This window comes from Phyllostomus hastatus, unplaced genomic scaffold (assembly GCF_019186645.2).
Source record: "Phyllostomus hastatus isolate PE091 unplaced genomic scaffold, TTU_PhHast_1.1 phas_contig_98, whole genome shotgun sequence".
Taxonomy (NCBI): domain Eukaryota; kingdom Metazoa; phylum Chordata; class Mammalia; order Chiroptera; family Phyllostomidae; genus Phyllostomus; species Phyllostomus hastatus.
In genome coordinates, this window is record NW_025333999.1 from 1,440,797 (window position 1) to 1,459,865 (window position 19,069).

The 19,069-nt window shown below is 51.6% G+C and overlaps 1 protein-coding gene across 1 annotated transcript; it reads left to right on the forward strand.

Moving 5' to 3' along the window:
* Nucleotides 1-10,465: 10,465 nt before the first annotated feature.
* CNN1 (calponin 1) lies at nt 10,466-16,977 on the forward strand. The gene is made up of 7 exons (XM_045853223.1): nt 10,466-10,606; nt 12,595-12,716; nt 14,932-14,998; nt 15,094-15,231; nt 15,413-15,523; nt 15,997-16,143; nt 16,224-16,977. Exons 1-7 carry the CDS (start codon nt 10,544-10,546, stop codon nt 16,467-16,469), a joined length of 894 nt encoding a protein of 297 aa, XP_045709179.1. The 5' UTR covers nt 10,466-10,543; the 3' UTR covers nt 16,470-16,977.
* Nucleotides 16,978-19,069: the final 2,092 nt, after the last annotated feature.

Here is a 19,069-nt window from a genome sequence, read left to right on the forward strand (position 1 = left end):
TAATAAGGCAAACCACATCTCTGATCTGGGAATTGAGTATTTCCCTGGAAAGAGTGCATCGTTTCTAAGGAGGGCGGGTGGACTGTGGGGAGGCGGTGGGGTGGGGGACATTAATCCAACTGGAAGCCCCAGTTTTCCTGTCTGATATGTGGCAATGAAGTAGTAAGAATGGAAGTACTGCCAATGTGTGAGAAATGCGGTGTCCGGGCCCTGGATTTTTACCCTTCCTTTCTGTGCTGCAGGTCCCTGATCCCCGGATAATCCCTTTGCCTTCGAGCATGGCGCCTTGAGAAAATGGTGCAGCTGGTATCCACCCAGATGGCGGTAGGAGCTAGGTACAACCTGCTCTCCGTGGAGACAGTCAGCCTCACTCCATGAGTCAGCTGGGCCGGGGTGGATATTTCCACTTCACTCTCACCCCTACTCTGAGCTCCTGGGCGGGGACCTGGTAGCTTGTGGAAGTGGGGTGAGGGCGGGCGCGGGTGGACGCTGTTGAGGGTCTTCAGTTGAGGAAGGGACCCCTCCAGGAACGTTCTCCGAGCAAGGATTGCACCACTACAGAGCCTCGTGAGCCAGCCCGCTTTCTCTCTTTACTCCAGCCCAGGCAGAAGTCTACCAAGGTCCTTGACCTCTCCATGCCCGGTCTGCAGCTACCCCATACAGAGTTGTCCAGAAGTAGGGTGGGGGTGTCAATGGTCTTCCTGCTCCCCTTGACCTACAGACTTTGGTTGATACCTCTGGGTACCTGCTCCATGGCAGGTGGGGTCCAGCCAGGTGGATCCTGGGTCACATTCACTCAATTCCCTGCCCACCTCCCGCAGCACCTGGTGTTGATCCACTGTAACTAGGGCATCACATGTCCCTGGGTTATCATGCAGTTTCTCTCTTCAGCTTCACCACTTTGAGAAAAGATCCTTTGTGTTAGGGTGATCGGTGATGCGAGCTGTGAAAGAATTCACAAAGAGAAGAAAGTGCAGAGAGTAAAAGTTCTTATTTTATTTTCCCAAGGAGGGAAAGGGCTAGGTGCAGGCATATGCATCAGCACCAATCCTGATGGGTCGGGGCTTTGAGCTTTTATTAGGTGATTGAGGTGGTTGTGAGCAGGATGCTTCAGTTGGTCCTGTGGAGGCTGTAACGTGTTTCAGTGTTATCTTTGGGCAAAGGGTCCAGTCTTCCTGTTGCTGTGCTCTGGTTTTGTAAATTCCTGGAGCTTTTGTGCCCTCAGGGAGCTTCCAGTAGTTTTCTAGTCCTGTGGATAAAGGCTCATAAAATAACTAGGGACAGTCATGCCTTAGGGGTCCAGTCAGCTCTGGGGAAGAAGGTCTGAGAAAGTGGTTTTTGTCCTATTGCTGGGATAACACCTCTCTCCCTCTCTCCACCACATATGGAACATCTCGTGTGAGCTGTTATAAGCTCCGTGAGGAAAGGAAGATTTTGTTTGTTACACATATTGTCCCCAACATTAGAGACAGAGCCTGGAACATGGTAGGTGCTCAATAGATGTTAGCTACAAAACAAATAAACAAGCCCTGGGCGATATGGCTCAGTTGGAGCATTGTCCCATAACTGAAGGGTTGCAGGTTTGATTCCTGGTGGGGCATGGGTTTGACCCCCAGTTTGGGTGCATATGGGAGGCAACCAATCAATGTATCTCCCATTGATGTTTCTTTCTCTCCCTTCCTCTCTCTCTAAAAGCAATGAAAAATATGTCCTTGGGTGATCATTTAAAAAAATCAGTGAATGAATGATTGTTCCTGATGCTCATTCCAACCTTTAAACCCCAGCAACTGTCCCTTGTGACTGCCTGTCTTGTACCTGACTAATTACCCCATCTCTGTCTTCCCCCATCGTTCCCCAGCCCCAGGGCAGGCTGTAGTATTTCTAAGAGCTCTTTGCCAATTTGTGTCTTCTCTCAGCCCTTTGTCAATTTTGGGTACTTGGGTCTGCGGACATGTGAGGGTCTTCCTGCTCCTCGCCTGCATTCCCCATTCCCTCCCTCACCCTGACCCCAACTCTCTTGGCCACAATAGGTTGCTGAGTATAACCTGCCACCCCTGAAAGTTGTAAGTGGCCTTACTGAGTGGTGTGCCCTTGGCTATAGTCTGTGTAGCGAGAATCACTATGGTGTTTTAAAGTTTGAGGGGTGTTGACTTGGGCCACATTGGACCTGGGCATCCTCAACATTCTACGGATGTGCAATATCACGCTATCTAGAGTCTGAGGTTGGGGAGCCCTCATGTCCCAAAGCACAGTGTGGGAAGGAATTGGAAAAATGTGGAAGAGCTATTCTAAACCCTGCTGCAGACTTGGACTCAGGGCCAAAGTAGGGGAGGTTGTGCAGAGGAACCTGAGGCTGTGCCCATCCCACAACCAGAAGGCTCAGACTCACTCAACAAGCCTTCACTGAGTGCCTCCTTTGTACCAGTCACTGTTCCAACCCTCAGAGAACAGCAGCGAGCAAAAAAAGGGGAGCTGGCACTCTAGTAAGGGAGACAGACAGATGACCCATGTTCTATAGAAATATTTTACAGCTATTTGTAGCTTTTAAAAGATTAAGTGCAACTGTAAAGCTGTTTAGGATACGATTTTGTCTATCATCTTGTTAACTTTAATCTACTTTTGAACTTCAGACATGTTACTTTCTATAACTAACATTTTTAGTCCCTTTTTGCTGGTGTGTAGAGCTTTACTCTGTGTTCTATGTATTAGTTTAGGTATTTTTAAGTATGTCTTCTGTCATCTGCTGTCTGAAACAAACATCAAAATACATTCATTAATTCTACAAATGTTTATATGTATCTTAAAACATATGGGTTGTGTGCTAGATCCAGAAGGAAATATAAAATTAATTTGAGGAAGGAAAAGAAATGTAAGTTCTTCAAGTGCTTAGAATTTGTTTCCAAATTCATGAAGTAAAAATGGAAAATGCTATATGTGATTAACAAAATGGTTGATATTAATAGACTAAGAATTTTTTAAAAGTGTTTTATAGCTTGAGCTGTGTGGCAATTTTATGGTGCATATATATATATATATAAATTCATTGAGCTATCCATTCAATGTGCATTTAACTTTAATATCTTAATTAAAAAGTTTTAAAAACTGATCATTGATTCATTGTGCTATACGTTTTACACTTAAAAAAGGATTTTATTTATTTATTTTTAGAGAGAGGGGAAGAGAGGGAGAGAAACATCAATTGTGGTTGAGTCTCAGGCACGCCCTACTGGGGACCTGACCAACCCAGGCATGTGCCCTGACTGGGAATCCAACCCACAGCCATTTGGTTTGCAGTCAGGCGCTCAATCCCCTGAGCCACACCAGCCAGAATGTTGTACACTTTTCTATATACATGATATACTTTAAAAGTCTTTTTAAGCCCTGGCTGGTGTGTCTCAGTCTATTTAGTGCCTGCCTCAAACTGAAAGGTCACTAATTCGATTTTTAGGGCACATGCCTGGATTGCAGGCTAGGTCCCCAGCTGGGGGCACATTAATGTTTCTTTCCTCTTTCCCCCTCTCTTCCCATCTCTTTCTAAAATATAAAGTTAAATTAAAAAATTTTAAAGTCTATTTAAACACTTTACACCAATTAGAATGGCTATTATTTAAAAAAAACACACACACACAACAGAATCTAACAAGTGTTAGTCAGGGTGTGAAGAAACTGGAATCCTTGTGCACTGTTGCTGGGAATGTAAAATGTTTCAGCCACTACAGAAAACAGTACACTGGCTCCACAAAAAAATTAAAAATAGAGCTACCATATGATTCAGCAATTTTACTTCTGGGAACAGAAAAATTGAAAGCAGGAACTCAAACGGGTAGGTACTCACTATATTCATAACAGCATGATTCCCAATTGTGAAATCAACTCAGGTGTCCATTAACAGATGAGCTAATAAACAAAATGTGATATGTACATACAAGATCCTGTTCTTTTGTGAATAAACCATTCACAAAAGGACAAATACTGTATGATTCCACTTACTTGAGTTCCATAGGGGAGTCAAATTAGCATACAAACAGAAAGCAGAATGGTAGGTGCCAAGGACTGAGGGAGAGGGAATGAGGGTTAATGGTTACAGAGTTTCAGTCTTGGAGGGTGGTACACAACATAATTGTCCTTAATAACATAGACTTGTAAACTTAAAGTGGTACATTTCACGTTATATATTTTACTGCAATTTTTAAAAAAAGTCTGCTAAAGAAGATGTGACAAGGTTAGATTAGAGTGGGGGGCGGGCTTCTGGATTCCCCGAATATGCTATTACTAACCTAAGTGGATAATCACATAAAATGGGGGCTTGGCAGTAGCAGAGGCTCCAGGCGAGGACAGTTATTCGCCCCGTAAAGCCATTTCTGTAATCCCTTCGCTTCCATGACACGGAGCTGACAAGGAGATACAGCCACCTTTAGGATGCCTCAAAGACGCGCAAAGACGGGAGGGCGGGCCCCATAAAGAAGCCTGTGATTGGCCGATCTGGTGGGCGCTGCAGCCAATCGGCTACTGGTCCCGGAGGATTTGCATCCCCCTCCCCAGCACGTTGACAGCCACGTGGACTGCTCCTATGTACCCTACTGCCCTCTGCCGGGTGTGCCTAGCTAGGGCAAAGGCTCAGCTCTGCTCAGCTTGGGCGTGGATCAGGGCACTGTTCCTGGGCGCTGATCAGACAACCTAGCTTCAGAGCTCCTAATGCCTGTTTCCCTCTTGGGGCAGTTACAGCTCTTACTAGCTTATTTACTTTACAGAAGTACAAACACAAGCATTTACATTTTTAAAAGAATTGTTAACACAGACTACAATGGTAATGTTTGAACTATATGGAACCTTTAATATGCAGTCCTCAAAACAACCCTAGAGAAAATAGCAGCTTCACAGTGGAGGATCCCGGCAGACACCAGTTTAATCAAGGGACCAAGGTTAACATCACCAGCAGTGAGTCATGGTAACATCATAAACTCCCCCACCCACCCCCAAGAGAACATCACCTCTCTGGTATCCTAATATCCTTCCCAGTAATGCCAAAACCCTCAATCTAATCAAAACAAAACAAAATGAGGGACAATACAAAATCACTGACCAGTACTTTTCAAATTATCAAGGTCGTGAAAGACTAAGGGACTGTCATAGACTGGAGGAGTTTAAGGACACACGAAAACTAAATGCAATGAGGGATCTTGGATTGCATCCTGGAACCAAAAGAGGACACAAGTAAGAACACAAGAAATCTAAATCAAGCCTGTAGTTTATTAACAGTATTGTACCAAGGTTAATTTCTTAGTTTTAATAAATGTACTATGGCTATGATGTTAACAGTAGGGGCAGTTGGATGAAGGGTATATGGGAACTCTATGCCTTTTGCACCTTTTCTGTAAGTCTTAAATTACCTCAAACAAAAAGTAATAAAGTAGTAGTAAATAAATAAAATGGCAAAGCAGGCACCATAGTTAATATGCTGATTTTTTCAGAGGAGAAAACTGAGGCACAGAGGTTCAGACACCTGTAGAAAGTCACACAGCCAGGAAACACCAGGTTATATCTCAAACCCATGAAAAATGGATCCAGAGACCCCACTCTTAACCACAGCACCATAGTGCCTTTATTTAAATCAAACAAAGTACTGCATATGCTGCTTCCATTTTTGTCTAGCTCACTCATTCCTTGTTGATAGAGCTATAGGGTGACTTGTTTTTGAAAGGTCACTAAAACAAATGTTCTTGCATGTATCTCATTCTTCATACCTACACTTGTACTTCTAAGGACTAATCCAGAAAAGAAAAGGTATGCTGGCTGAGAAAGTGTATTAGATAGACAGGGCTCTCCAGAGACATGAAACCAATGGAATGTATACATACACACAGGATGGGGCAAAAGTAGGTTTACAGTTGTTCATATGGAAAATACTACAATAGTAATAATATAAGAATAAAGTCTGTGTTTTGCATACACACAACTATACACCTACTTTTGCTCCACCCTATATATGATTCATTGTATATAATATAATAGAATATATATGAATTATTATAAGGAACTGAGTCACATGATTATGGAGGCCCCAGATCTGCAGTCAGCAACTAGAGACCGGGGAGAGCCAATGGTATAAGTTCCAGTCTGAAAGTTGGCACAGGCTTGAGACCCAGGCTTGATGTTTCAGTTCTAGACGGAAGGCAGGAAAAGACCAATATCCCAGCTGAAGGCACTCAGGCAGGAAAATTCTCTCTTACTCCATGCAGGGTCAGCTTTTTTGTTTTATTCAGGCTAACTTGAATTGGAAGGGGCCCACCGGTACTGAGGAGTGCAACCTGCTTTACTCAATCTACCAATTTGAATATTAATCTCATCCAAAAACACCCCCATAAAGACACCCAGAATAATGTTTGACCAAATATCTAGACGCCCTGTAGGCCAATCGAGTTTACACATAAAGAACCTCCAGAAAAGGTAAGGACATTCATCATTTTGAAAGCTATGAACAGATCGCCCACTCATCAACAACATTCCCATGGCATGTGGTCCAGCATTCTGATTTTTGCCAAGCTTATCATCATCTGTGCACTGTTTTAAAAAAGCTCTCTTGCCCTGGCCAGTGTGGCTCAATTGGTTGGAACATTGTCCCATAAATTGAAAGGTCACAAGTTTGGTCCACAGTCAGGGTGCATACCAGAGGCAGCCCATCAATGTTTCTCTCTCACATTGATGTTTCTCTCCCTCTCTCTCTCTCCCTTCCCTTCTCTCTAAAATCAATAAGCATGTCCTACAGTGAGGATTAAATAAACAAATAAATAAAATTAAAATTAAAAATAAAAAGGTCTCTTGCTCTAGACATTTTCCCCTCAAAACTTACAATGCTAAAGCCAGACAAGGCAGCTATAGAATGGCCTGTAATAACTGCAGTCTTAGACTGTGACCCAACCCCTTCTCTGCCCTCCAATCGGTTTTCTCGGGAGGGTTAGAAGGTAAACGCAAAGATGACCCCCACCTCAACTGTCGTACCTCCTGGAGGTACTGGGAAATTGTGCCCTTACTCTGTGAGTGGTTAAGCACCAACATTTCAGATATTCATGGGTTTGAGTCACCTGGCTCACCCCTGTAACTCTGTTTACACTCCGAGCATCTTTCGAGCCCCTGCTATTCACAGGCGCTGTGCTGGGGCACTGGGGACAGAGCAGTGGCCATGCAAACTCCTTCCCCTGTGGAGTTTCTGTTCTTGCTGGATGAGAGAGATAACAAGCAAATAGGAGATAATAAGGAAAAGAAAGCAAGGAAAAGAGATAGAGAGCGTGGGGTGCTTTTCAAAATCCAAGTTTTTTATGGAGGCTTTAAAATGAAAGTTTTTATGGAGGTAGACATTTTATGCCAGGAGCAAACACTTTAGTGAACAGCTCTCCTGCCTCGTGTCCACCTTCTGACAGGCTGGTGGTGGGGGACGCTGTTCTTTTCAAGCAGGTGGTCAGGGAGGGTCTCTCTGAAAAGGTGATATTTGAGCACAGGACATGAGGGAAGGCCATGGAGGCATCTTGTGGAAATGTGTCCAAGTGGAAGGAACTGCCAGTGCAAAGGTCCTGAGGTGGGAGCCTGCTTGGGCCCTCAAAAAACACATGGGGGGATCTGGGAGCTGTGGAGCAGTGTGACCATGGGAGGGTGGCTTGGCCTTGCTGAATCTTCCATTTTCCTATCCATAAAATGGGCCCAAGGGTTTCTACCCTGAGAGGGGGATGACGAGGATTAAACGAGATTGTGCCTGGCACAGTGCCTGGCGTGGAACAAGAACTCCAAAAACAGAAGCCATCAGGAACAGCCTCTTCCTGTTTTCTGGAGAGGAAAGCTAGGCAGGGATGTGGCTGGCTCAGCGCAGCTGCCAGGATAGGCATTGCAGGGGGAAGGGGGCATTGGTCTCTCCTGCAGACACAAAAGTACAAGGTTGTGTGTGTGTGTGTTCTGAGAGTTAGGCAGGTTTTATGAGCCTCCGAGGGCTGAAAAAAGGCAGGGCTTTTCTTTTATGACTGACATAAACCCTTTGGGAAACTGTTCCTTATCAGAGTCTATCTTTTCATTTAGATGAGAAACTGAGGCACGGAGGGTCTGGTGCTTGGGAAAAGCCTGATAGGAGCTGAGTGGACTGCAGACCAGGCAGCCATTGATGGGAAGTCCCCTGAGGTGGGGGCCTCAGGATGGCATCGGCCCCCTTTTTCTGTCTCTATGCCCATCTATCGGACAGAGACACAGAGAGAGACAGACAATACAGAAACATCAAGAGACGTGGAACAGAAACAGAGACACAGAGATGGATAGGTAACAGAGAGAGAGGAGACATGGGGACAGAGAAAGAGAGGCAAAGTGACAGGCACATTTAGAGAGGCACAGAGACAAAGGCTGAGACAGAAAAAGGTTAGGCGACACAGAGGGATGGACATAGTGCGACCTAGAGACAAAGGATAAAGTACAAAGACACAGACCCAGAATTGGAGCGACAGGACAGACCCAAAAGGAGCCACCATCTAGGGAGACTCCGGGCTGCCCCTTGAGGGGAGCGCCAAGTGCTTCCCCACCCCGCCCCTGTCATGCCTGGGCTGTGACTTCAGAGCCCGCGCGGATTCTATAAATGGCCAGGCGGCACCGGGCCGGGAGGCTGGGTGGTGAGTCAGCGTGCGCGTCAGCGCCGCGGGGTACCAGCCAGGCCCAGCCCCTCACCCATCCTGGGCCGCCAGGGGGCGCCGTCCGTGAGCTCCGCTGGGGCGCGGGTCCTCACATGCGCAGTAGCGACGTGTGGACTGCCGAAGGCCACTCTCTGGGGGTAGGATCTAGGAATCTCTGTGTTCGAATCCTGGCTCTGCCACCCTCATGTTGTGTGACCCCTGGCAGTCCCAGGCAGCCGGCTTCTACTGCTGCATATTGACTCCACCCATAAAGCTGTTGTGAGGAATGAATTAACAAATCCAATGGTGTTAGTACATGCCAGGAGCTAATTGTTAGTTCATTTATATGTTTTAGTGTATCTTCAATGTATCATGACATGCCACAACTTGTCCTTAGTTGTCTTAGCCAAGGCTTTCTCAAATGGGGGAAATCTGCTCTTTCCATTCCCTGGGATCATTTGTCAATGTCTGGAACATATTTCTATTTGTCAAGACTAAGTGGGTGTTGCTGATATCTAGTAGACAGAGACCCAGGATGTTGCTTAAAGCACTACAATGCACAGAACAGGCCCCACACCACACAGAATTATCCAGCCCTGATGTCAACAGTGCTGAGGTTGAGAAACCTGCCTTTGCCTCTTGGCATTAAGGGCAGGGACCTGGGATCAAATTCTGCTCTGCCCATTGGCAAGCTGTGTGACACTGAGGAAGTGATTCCACACTCTTGTGCCTCAGTTTCCCCATCTTTATACTGCATATAATATTAGCGTCTGTTTGTGAGGGTGCTGTGAGTATTGAGTTAATACATGTGCAGTGCTTGGAACAGGGCCTGGCCTAAGGACTGTCGTCATAGTAGCATATCACAGCTGTGCCCTTAGCACATGGCGAGCAAACTGCATGTTCTTCACATAGTAGTGGACGGCAGTTTGCTGACATATCATCCAAATGTTACTAATATGGCCTTGACATATGTGGCGTAATGTGGGCATGTCACCCAGTGGTCCAGGGATGAGATTTGGCTAGCCAGGACTGCTCACATCATTCCCTCCAGGCAGGCCGTCGTGGCTGGGGCAGAGATATGTGGGGATTCCATGGCCTGAAACTTGCTAACACAGTCACACTGTGGCTCAGGCAACCCACAGCCGGATGGGGAGGGTGAGATCCAGGATCTCTGCTCCCCCAGGGTCTTATAAAAGGGGCTGGAGGGGACAGAAGAGGGGTGCCAGTTCCCAGCAGAAGTACTGCTATTCCTTGAGTTCTCCCCAATGCCAGGCACCACACTGGGCAAGTCGCAGACCTTGTTTCTTTCAATCCTCACAACCTTCTCACAAGGCTACTATTAGCCCATTTTACAGATGTGATGACAAAGGCTCAGAGAGCAGAAGGGACTTGTCTACAGTTATGGACTGTTGGTTTCTGGAATTAAGCCTAGGATCGTGCTTGATAAACTAACTGCATGCAGCAGTCCTTCCTCAAAACTAGAGACAGACACGAAAAGATGGACTCAGAGACACAGACAGCCTCAGAGACAGACATAAAGAGCCTGGGAGACCCAGCCAGAGGCCTAGTGAACAGTGGGGGCTGGGGAGCAGTGGGGAAAGATGGTCTCTTTCTGGCTAAGTACCCCCCAAAAAGAATAGCCCAGGCCACCCCCCTAGGTGGAAACAATGACACAATCAGCTCCCAATACCAAGGCCCTGACATCACGAAAGGGGGGTGGCTGAGGTGGGGGGCGCCCCGCCCCTTGGCAGGCCCCTGTGGCCAATGGGACAGCCTTGGAAGAGGCCCGGGCAGCCTCCGTAGCTTCAAAAACCTGTGAGGAGGGAAGAGAGTACACACAGAGCCTCAGCTGCTGCGGCTGTCCTCAGAGCCACTGTCACCACTGCCCACCACCGGCCAGCATGTCCTCTGCTCACTTCAACCGAGGCCCCGCCTACGGTCTGTCAGCGGAGGTCAAGAACAAGGTAGGGCTAGAGGGCCTCTCTCCGTCCGGCCCACACATTGCCAGGCCAGAAGCCCTGCTCTTGGGGTTCCCTGGACACCCTCCTGCCTATCCCATGTGACTTAAAGCCCGAGAGGGAAGTGGGACAAGTATGCTGTGGATGCCGCCTTCGGAGCTCCCTCTCTTGAGCATCCTAGAGTCCTCAGGACGCTCGAGCACTGCTGGGGGTGGAGTGGGGGGCATACAGACAACTGCAGATAGACAGAGGGGGTCATTCCATTATGAAGACCCTACTTGATCAGAATCCCCTGTTAATCCTTTGTTTTCATGGGGGCCTTGGGGAGACTTGCTGATTTTTCCCACTCCCCCAGACTGACAAAGAAGCTGGGGAGTGCTTGAGAGCCGGGGTTTCCCAGGAGGTGAGGCCTAGAAAGGGAAGGGAGAAGGCGGCAGCTGAGGAGGGCAGAGAGTAGGCATTAGGAACAGGTCAGGGGTCTCTTAATTTCAGCACTAGGAAGACAGTGAGACATGATCTCCATGCTATAAATGGGTAAACTGAGGTTCCAAGTGGAGAGGCAAGTAGCTAGGGTGCTGCCAAAGGGAGGTGCAGAGCTGGGCCCCTGGCCTAGCCCCCTTTCTACACCAGAATGGGGTCAGCTTCTTCAGGGCAGTGCACTGGAAGCCCCCAGCCCACTGGAATGCTCTGCTGAGGCCTGCCAGGGAGAGAAGTCCCTGCCGGTGGAGGAGTCTCAGCCCCAATTGACAGAGGGGAACACTGAGGTGCAGGGTGGCTTTTGCTAGGGTCCCACAGTAGTAAGTGGGGAGCCGATATTGGGACCTGGGTTGGGGATCCTCGTGGCTGGAGGAGGGGGCGGAGGGGGGCGGGTGCTCAGACCGGAGACACATCCCAGCACTCCCCGCCCCGTCCCCCAAGCCCCCCCCTCTCCTCAGGGCCGGCCCCAGAGCCCAGCAGAGCCGCCACACCATATAAGGTGGCCTCGGGGAGTCCGGCCCGCGCTATATAAGGGCTGGTTTGCTTTATAAAGCTGGGCTGATGGGGAGGGGGTGGCAGGGCCCGGGCCAGGTGAGGGGGCTGTCCCTTCCCACCGCCCCCTCCCACAGGAGAAGGGGCAGCTGTGACCCTCGGGGGTTGGAAGCCTGTCTGGGCTGGGGCCGGAGGGTTCTAGAGAAACGAAGATTCTGGGAGCCTGAGACAGGAGAGAGACAGATGGGGGGCAGTGAGCCAGGAGCGAAATAAGAGTGAGATGCGGGTGGAGGGGGTGGGGGGGAGATGAGCCCCACCCCCACCAGAGGTGGGGAAACTGAAGTCCAAAACAGAGAGTGACCCACAGATAGATGAGCCAGGAGTCCCACCCCCAGCCAGACAAGGAGAGACGGGGACCGGAAGACAGGGTCAAGGGAAGACATACATAAATGGGGGAGAGAGAGTCAGAGGCCGGGGGAGGGGAAATGGGGAGAGAAACAGAGAAATACAGAGCGCTTGGGGCCAGAGGTAAGACCAAGCCAAGCCCGTGACCCCCTGACAGAGCTGGAGCCCAGGGGCGAACCTGGAGACCCTCAGAGATGCAAGGCGGAGCCATCTCCTGCTAGGCAGCACTCGGGCGCACCCCCTTGAGGCTCCTCCTCCTTGCCCCAGGCCGCCTTGTCTTCCAGCAGGGGGTGGGTAGGGGCAGGCCCTAGAGACCGAAGCCCCAAGTTTGGCCTGGCTGGGGAACCGGGAGGCCAGACGCCACCCCCAACTCAGAGTATCCCCCTCTCCACCCACCCTTGTCTACATTCTCTGGTGCCAAACCTCGGAATGCCCGGAATGGCCCCCTGGGCAGGTGCCACCTCAGCCCTGGCCCTCAGCCCCCTCAGGCACACCCCCCCAATGGATACTGTGGCCAAATTGCCTTAGTTGGGAAGGGATAAGGAAGGAGATCAGGCTTAGGGAGCAAAGTCTGCCTCGCCCCACATTCTCACCATCATCTTTGTGCCCTCTGGCCCCAGCTGGCCCAGAAGTATGACCTCCAGAGGGAGCAGGAGCTCCGAGAATGGATCGAGGGGGTGACCGGACGCCGCATAGGCAACAACTTCATGGACGGCCTCAAAGATGGCATCATTCTTTGCGAGTGAGTGGGGCGCCCTGGGTCCAGGCCCTGCCTAGGACTGCCCTGACCGATGTTAGCCTCTCCCCTCCGCCCCTTCACCGACCATGAGCTGGGCTGGGCACTTTATATCTCAGACCCCGAAACAGTCCTCGGAGGTGCCAAATAATCATTGCGCCCATTGAACAGGAAAGAAAACTGAGACTCAGGTAAAACACGTCACCCACATTCCCACACAGTTCTAGCAGAAATGACTCCAGGTTCTAGCGTCTTAACCACCGTGCATACAGGGCACACAGATCCATTTACAGCCTCCAGAGTCCCAAGAAAGAGAGGTTGCAGCTAACAGACAACAATGGCTGTCAATTGCTGGCTTGGTGATGTGAGTGCCACCGTAATTTAAGTAGGCTTCGATTTTCTCCTCTTCTCAGAACTTAAATCACTGAAGGAAATGCAAACCTTCCCAGCTCCCGAACCCTGGTTCCAGAAGTGACCACAGTTCTAATGCTGGGCAGGGCCTGAGCCAGGCAGAGGTCCTATCTGTATCTCTTGACCATGGAGCCTAAGAGTGCCCTTCGGAATGTTCCTTACCAAGCCCTGTGCTAGAAAGGCGGGCAGACAGGAGGGTATCTTGTTCTACAGTATCCACTGGGAACCAGAAATAGGGAGACAACTTAGTGTCCCAGCTTAGTCAAGGCCGATGGACCTTAAACTGTGCATGGTCACCCAGGCCTTCACACATCAAGCACTTATGGGGCTCCTGCTGTGTGCCAGTCTAGGCATTGGGGATACTGAACAACCAGCCTCAGAGCTCACTGGAAGGTTAGTGGAGACGATGGAGCGAACAATCAATGAAATTGTCACATACTTGCCTGTGGTGGGAAATAAGGTGGAGAAGAGAGTCAGTGCTTAAGGATGGGGGCTGGGTGGGGTGAAGGGTTGCTGCTTTGTACAGGATGGTCTGGGAGGTCTTTCTGAGGAGGTAACATTTGCACAGAACCTTGGGCAAAGTGAGGGAGGAAGCCAGGTAGGTGTCTGAGGAAGAGTGGGCTGGGCAAGGAGGCAACCCGTGCAAAGGCCCTGAGGTGGGAACCTCCCTGGTGTGATCCAGGAACAGCGAGTGGCTGGCATAGGATGGTTCAGGGAAGTGGGGGGAGTTAGCTGGGGGCCAGGTGACATGGGGCCTTTTAAGTATGCTGAGGAGTTAGGAAACCAGGGGAGCATTTTGAAGTGGGGAGTAACTGGAATTGTTTTAAAAAGGCCATTCTTGCTGCAGATGAACGCTCCGTAGGGGAGGTCATTGCAAAAGCCCAGGAGAGTCCTGGCCGGTGTGCCTCAGTTGGCTGCAGCTTCTTCTGTAAACCAAAAGGTCGTGGATTCGATTCCTGGTCAGGGCACGTTCAGGTTCGGTCCCAGTCAGGACACGGGCGAGAGGCAACCAATCAGTGTTTCTCTCTCTCCCCCTCCCTTCCCCTTGCTCTAAATCAGTAATTGAGTCCTCGAGTGAGGACTTAAAAAAAATACCACCAGAAACCTAGCAGGAGAGAGAAGGTGACTGTGGGGGCCCAGAGCAGGGTGGTGTCCCTCTGGATGTCTTCCGAAGGCAGAGCCGGAGGCCTCGCTGAGGGACTGGGTGTGGGTGTGGGGGTGAGAGAAGGCAGAGGAGAGTCAAGGACAAGTCTGAGGGCTTTGCCTGCACCCCTGGAAGGGTGGGTTTCCTGAGCAGGGGAGGAGGGGAAAGTTCTGTGGGGTCAGATGGGTATCTGGGTCCAGGGTGGGGTGTGTTTGCTTTGAGACACCCATGCAGGGAGCTGGGCGGGAGAGGGAGAGGCCTCGGCTCCAGGGAGACACGGGGGAATGGTTGGCCTAGCAGCAGACGTCAGGTCAAGTCGCTGGATGAGGTCAAGGGGTAAGCGTGGCAGAGAAGTCGGAGGCCTGGGCTTCAGGCTCTCCATGGTCCTAAAGGAGACGGAAACTCAGCCTCCAGGGAGGTGGGCACAGCAGGGGACTCCCCCACACTGGGAAAGTCTAGCTCTCCTGTGCTTTGTTCCCCATCTTGGTTCTGTGTTTTGGGGGTGCAGGGGTGGAGTTGGGGCTCCAGCTGAGAGCATACTGCAGTGAGAAACAGCCAAATGGACATCGCTTACCTAAGGTCATCTCGGCCCCTTACCCTGTGGGGTTGGGCCTGGGTGGGGCAGCGGGGGTCGCCTTTGTCACTCCTCTCCCCTACTCCTTTCAGGTTCATCAACAAGCTGCAGCCAGGCTCCGTGAAGAAGATCAACGAGTCGACACAAAATTGGCACCAGGTGAGCCCAGGCTCTTTACACCTCCCAACCCCTCACCAGAGCCCCTCAGACACCACCCCCACCCCGCCCACTGACTGCCGCCTGCTCCCCTCCAGCTGGAGAACATAGGCCACTTCATCAAGGCCATCACCAAGTATGGAGTGAAGCCCCACGACATCTTTGAGGCAAATGACCTGTTCGAGAACACCAACCATACCCAGGTGCAGTCTACCCTCCTGGCCCTGGCCAGCATGGTGAGTGTAGTTCAAGGGTGGGCATGGGGCAAAGGGACTGTGGACCATCTGTGCTGGGATGTGAATGGGGCCACTCATACCTCTGAGCCCAGTGTGGGTGGGAGGGCAGAGCAGGTGCGGGAAGGGGACAGTACAGCCAGAGACTCCCTCATCTCTCCCTGCCCTCCTCTCTCTCACCCAGGCTAAGACAAAGGGGAACAAGGTGAATGTGGGGATAAAGTATGCGGAGAAACAGGAGCGGAAATTTGAGCCGGAGAAGCTTCGAGAAGGGCGGAACATCATTGGGCTGCAGGTACTGCCCCCTTCCCCACCTGGGTCTCAGCTGAGGCGGGCAGTTGAGGAGACAGGAAGGTTCCTGTTCCCTGTAGACTTTGGGGGACAGCATATTTGGCCTTAATTAAACTCTCTGTTAGGCACTGTGCCCTACCTCTGTACCACAAGTCACTCCTCCAAAAGCCCTAGAGGGTAGGTACTGTTAGCATCATTTCATGTGTGGAGACACCAAGGCCTGGGGAAGCCAGCTCACTTGTCAGGGTCACCCAGGTAGTGAGGGGTCAAGCTGGGACTTGAACGCTGGAAGTCAGGCCTGGGTGGTCTAAGCCACTTACTAGGCTGTGACAGTTCTCTGGGCCTCAGTTTCCAGGCTGTAGCCTGAGGGTGGAAACAGTGCCTGGTTAGAGGGCCTGTGTCCCCTGGCAAAGGCACATCTGCAGTCTGTGGTGAGGCCCTGTGACCCTCCAGGTGACTCTCCTTCTGGTTCCCTAGATGGGCACCAACAAGTTTGCCAGCCAGCAGGGCATGACGGCCTATGGCACCCGGCGCCACCTCTACGATCCCAAGCTGGGCACGGACCAGCCCCTGGACCAGGCCACCATCAGCCTGCAGATGGGCACCAACAAGGGAGCCAGCCAGGTGTGTGGGGGTCGTGGGGCGGGCTGGTGGGGTTCTTGCCCCTCACCAGGCCTGTGGCCTGATCGCACCGCCTTCCACAGGCTGGTATGACAGCTCCTGGGACCAAGCGGCAGATCTTCGAGCCAGGCCTGGGCATGGAGCACTGCGACACTCTCAACATCAGTCTGCAGATGGGCAGCAATAAGGGGGCCTCGCAGAGGGGCATGACGGTGTATGGGCTCCCTCGCCAGGTCTACGACCCCAAATACTGCCTGACACCTGAGTACCCGGAGCTGGGCGAGCCTGCCCATAACCACCACCCACATAACTACTACAACTCCGCCTAGGGCCCTGGGCCTCCTGCTTCCCCAGGGAGGCTGGCTGCTGCTATCGACAGGGCCTAGCCCGGCCCCACTGCCCCCTGCCCCCTGCATGGCGCCCTTCAGCCCCTGGCACCTGCCTACAGGGTTAGCATTTAGGGGAAGCATACTGGGGGGTCCTTTGCGGGGGAAGGGAGCCCTCCTCCCTGGAGCGCTGCAGGGTCCAACACTGAGCCGGGTGTGCCCAACAGCACCCAAAGGACGCACTGAGCAAAGCTACTGCGCTATCCCCCCATTCCCTCCCAGGTGGGTTCCCTCCAGGACAAGAAGCTCCCCAAGCGAAGCCCCCAGAGCCCAGGCTCAGCCTGCCCCCACCCCATTTCCAGAGTGGGAGCCAACTGCATGCCCAGAGACCCAGCGGACACACGCGGTTTGGTTTGCAGCGACTGGTGTATGGATGTGACAGCAGTGTTTGTAACGCGAGCACTTTTTCTACTTCACTGGAGCACAATAAATGGCTGTAGAATCATCTGAAGACTTGGGCTGCTCTGTCCTGGAGCCTGTGTTGGTCTTGCACATGCACAAACAGCCTTGCTCAGACACACTTCATTGCCGAACACACATCTGTACTCCCATCCACCCTCAGACACAGACAAGGAGCTCACAGCCAGTGGGCTGGACTCAGGACAGACATGTACTCACACAAAATCCACACACACCACTGGGGGAGTATGATGTGCACATGCTCTCTGCAGCCTTAGAGGTACACAGATATGCCCACATAAAGGGACACATAACAACACACCTCACAAATATACACAACACTCACAAACACATGCTCAGTACCCACGTGATTTCCCAGGGGGCCTATGAGTGGTGAGGAAGAGCCCACATGCTGGGATGGGCTCGATGGGACAGGTGACCTTGGATAAGTCACTTCCTCTCTTTAGGCCTATTTTTCCATCAGGAAAATGGGGACAGCGAGGCTTGTGTTGTCACGGGGAAGCTTAAATGATGCCTGTAGACAGGATGCCATTTGGCGCCAACCAGTAAGAATGAACAAGCTGGTCCCTGGGTGCTTGTGGGCAGGGGGACCCTTTAGTGGTGGTGAGAGTGGGTAGGGCAGTGGGTGAGGATGGGCAATGGCCCTTTACCAACCGGCATGGGGCAGTGGAGTAGCTGACTGCCAGACAAGGCTGCCTTGTGGACCCAGCTCACTCCGCCCTCTCCTTGGGGCTGACTCCCTAGTCTCGCCTGCCATTCTAGGACTCTAGAAGTCTGGACAGGCCCCCAACCTCCCTGTTTTAGAGGGGACCCTGATCTCCTGTGATATGGGCCCCAGTCACCCCTCTTGCATGCCACCGACCGTCAGGGTTCTAAGAAGAGGAGACAGCTATGCAGGGAGAGCAGCCTTCTCCCCTCCCCTCCCCTTCCCTCCCCTCCCCTTTTCCCTTCCCCTCCCCTCCCCAGGGCAGGTGGCGTGGATGGATCATGGGGGACCTGCAGGGACAGATACCAGATGACCCACATGCACAGATGCACACAGCCCCTTGGGCCTTGTAAACTGGATTCCAGGCGCTCTTGGCCTGGCTTCTGTGAGTCCTGTTCCCTCAGGGCCAGCTCAGGAAGCTATGCTGAGGATCCATGCCTGGCTCTGGGCCCTGCCTCCTCTGGAAAACAGCACCATATTAGCACTCAGAACAGCACCATATTAGCACTCAGCTTACGAGACTGGGGAGGGCGGACCCTGGATGCCAGAGGACTAAGCCCCCTTTCCCTGGACCCCAGAGGCAATCCAACCCAGGCCCGTCTGCCACTCTGCCCATGTCCACTGGCTTTTTACCTGGAGCCTTGGAGGGGAGGTGGGAGCACCAGGAAAGGCATCTCAGGGTAGGGTGCTCCTCAGGGAGCACACACCAGACTCAGTGATTGGGTCTGGCGGTCAGGGTTTCCTGCTAGCTCAGCATCTTCTTCGACTGTTCACAACCCTCAGTGCCCAGGGTGTGGCCCAGAACTGCTCAAATCATGCTAGGCACCTGCATCCTCAGCATGGCCTCAGAAGGAAGGTTCTATTATCCCTCCCATGGTACCAATAAGAAATCCAAAGCACAGATTCCCTGCTTCTCAGGGACAGGAGGCCAGGAGGCAGAGCTGGACCTGCCCCAGGCTGGTGAGTGTCACGACCTCCGTACCCAGGAGAGCATCTGAAGGCAGCACGCAGCACCCAGATGCTCACCATCTGCCACACTCAGATGTGGGCCTTTTCCAATGCTACCAAGCAACAAACTCAGTTCTCACCCTACCCACCTGCAGATAGTGACGGATGCCACAGAATAAAGGCTCAGTCCTACAAGGCGGTCTTCCCCACTTCAGCTGCAGCTCCAAGTCCAGGTGCTTCTGACCAATGGGTTGTAGATCGTGTTTTCTTAGGATTCCCTCCTTGGGCTTGATTAATTTACTAGAGTAGCTCACAGAACTCAGAGAAGCGTTTTATTTACAGACTATGGATTTCTTGTAGGAGGACCGTGACTCAGGGGCAAGCAGATGGAAGAGCTGCACAGGGCCGGGCACAGCCTCTTCGTGTGCACCACCTTCCTTGCACCTCCCCGTGTTCACCGACCCAGAAG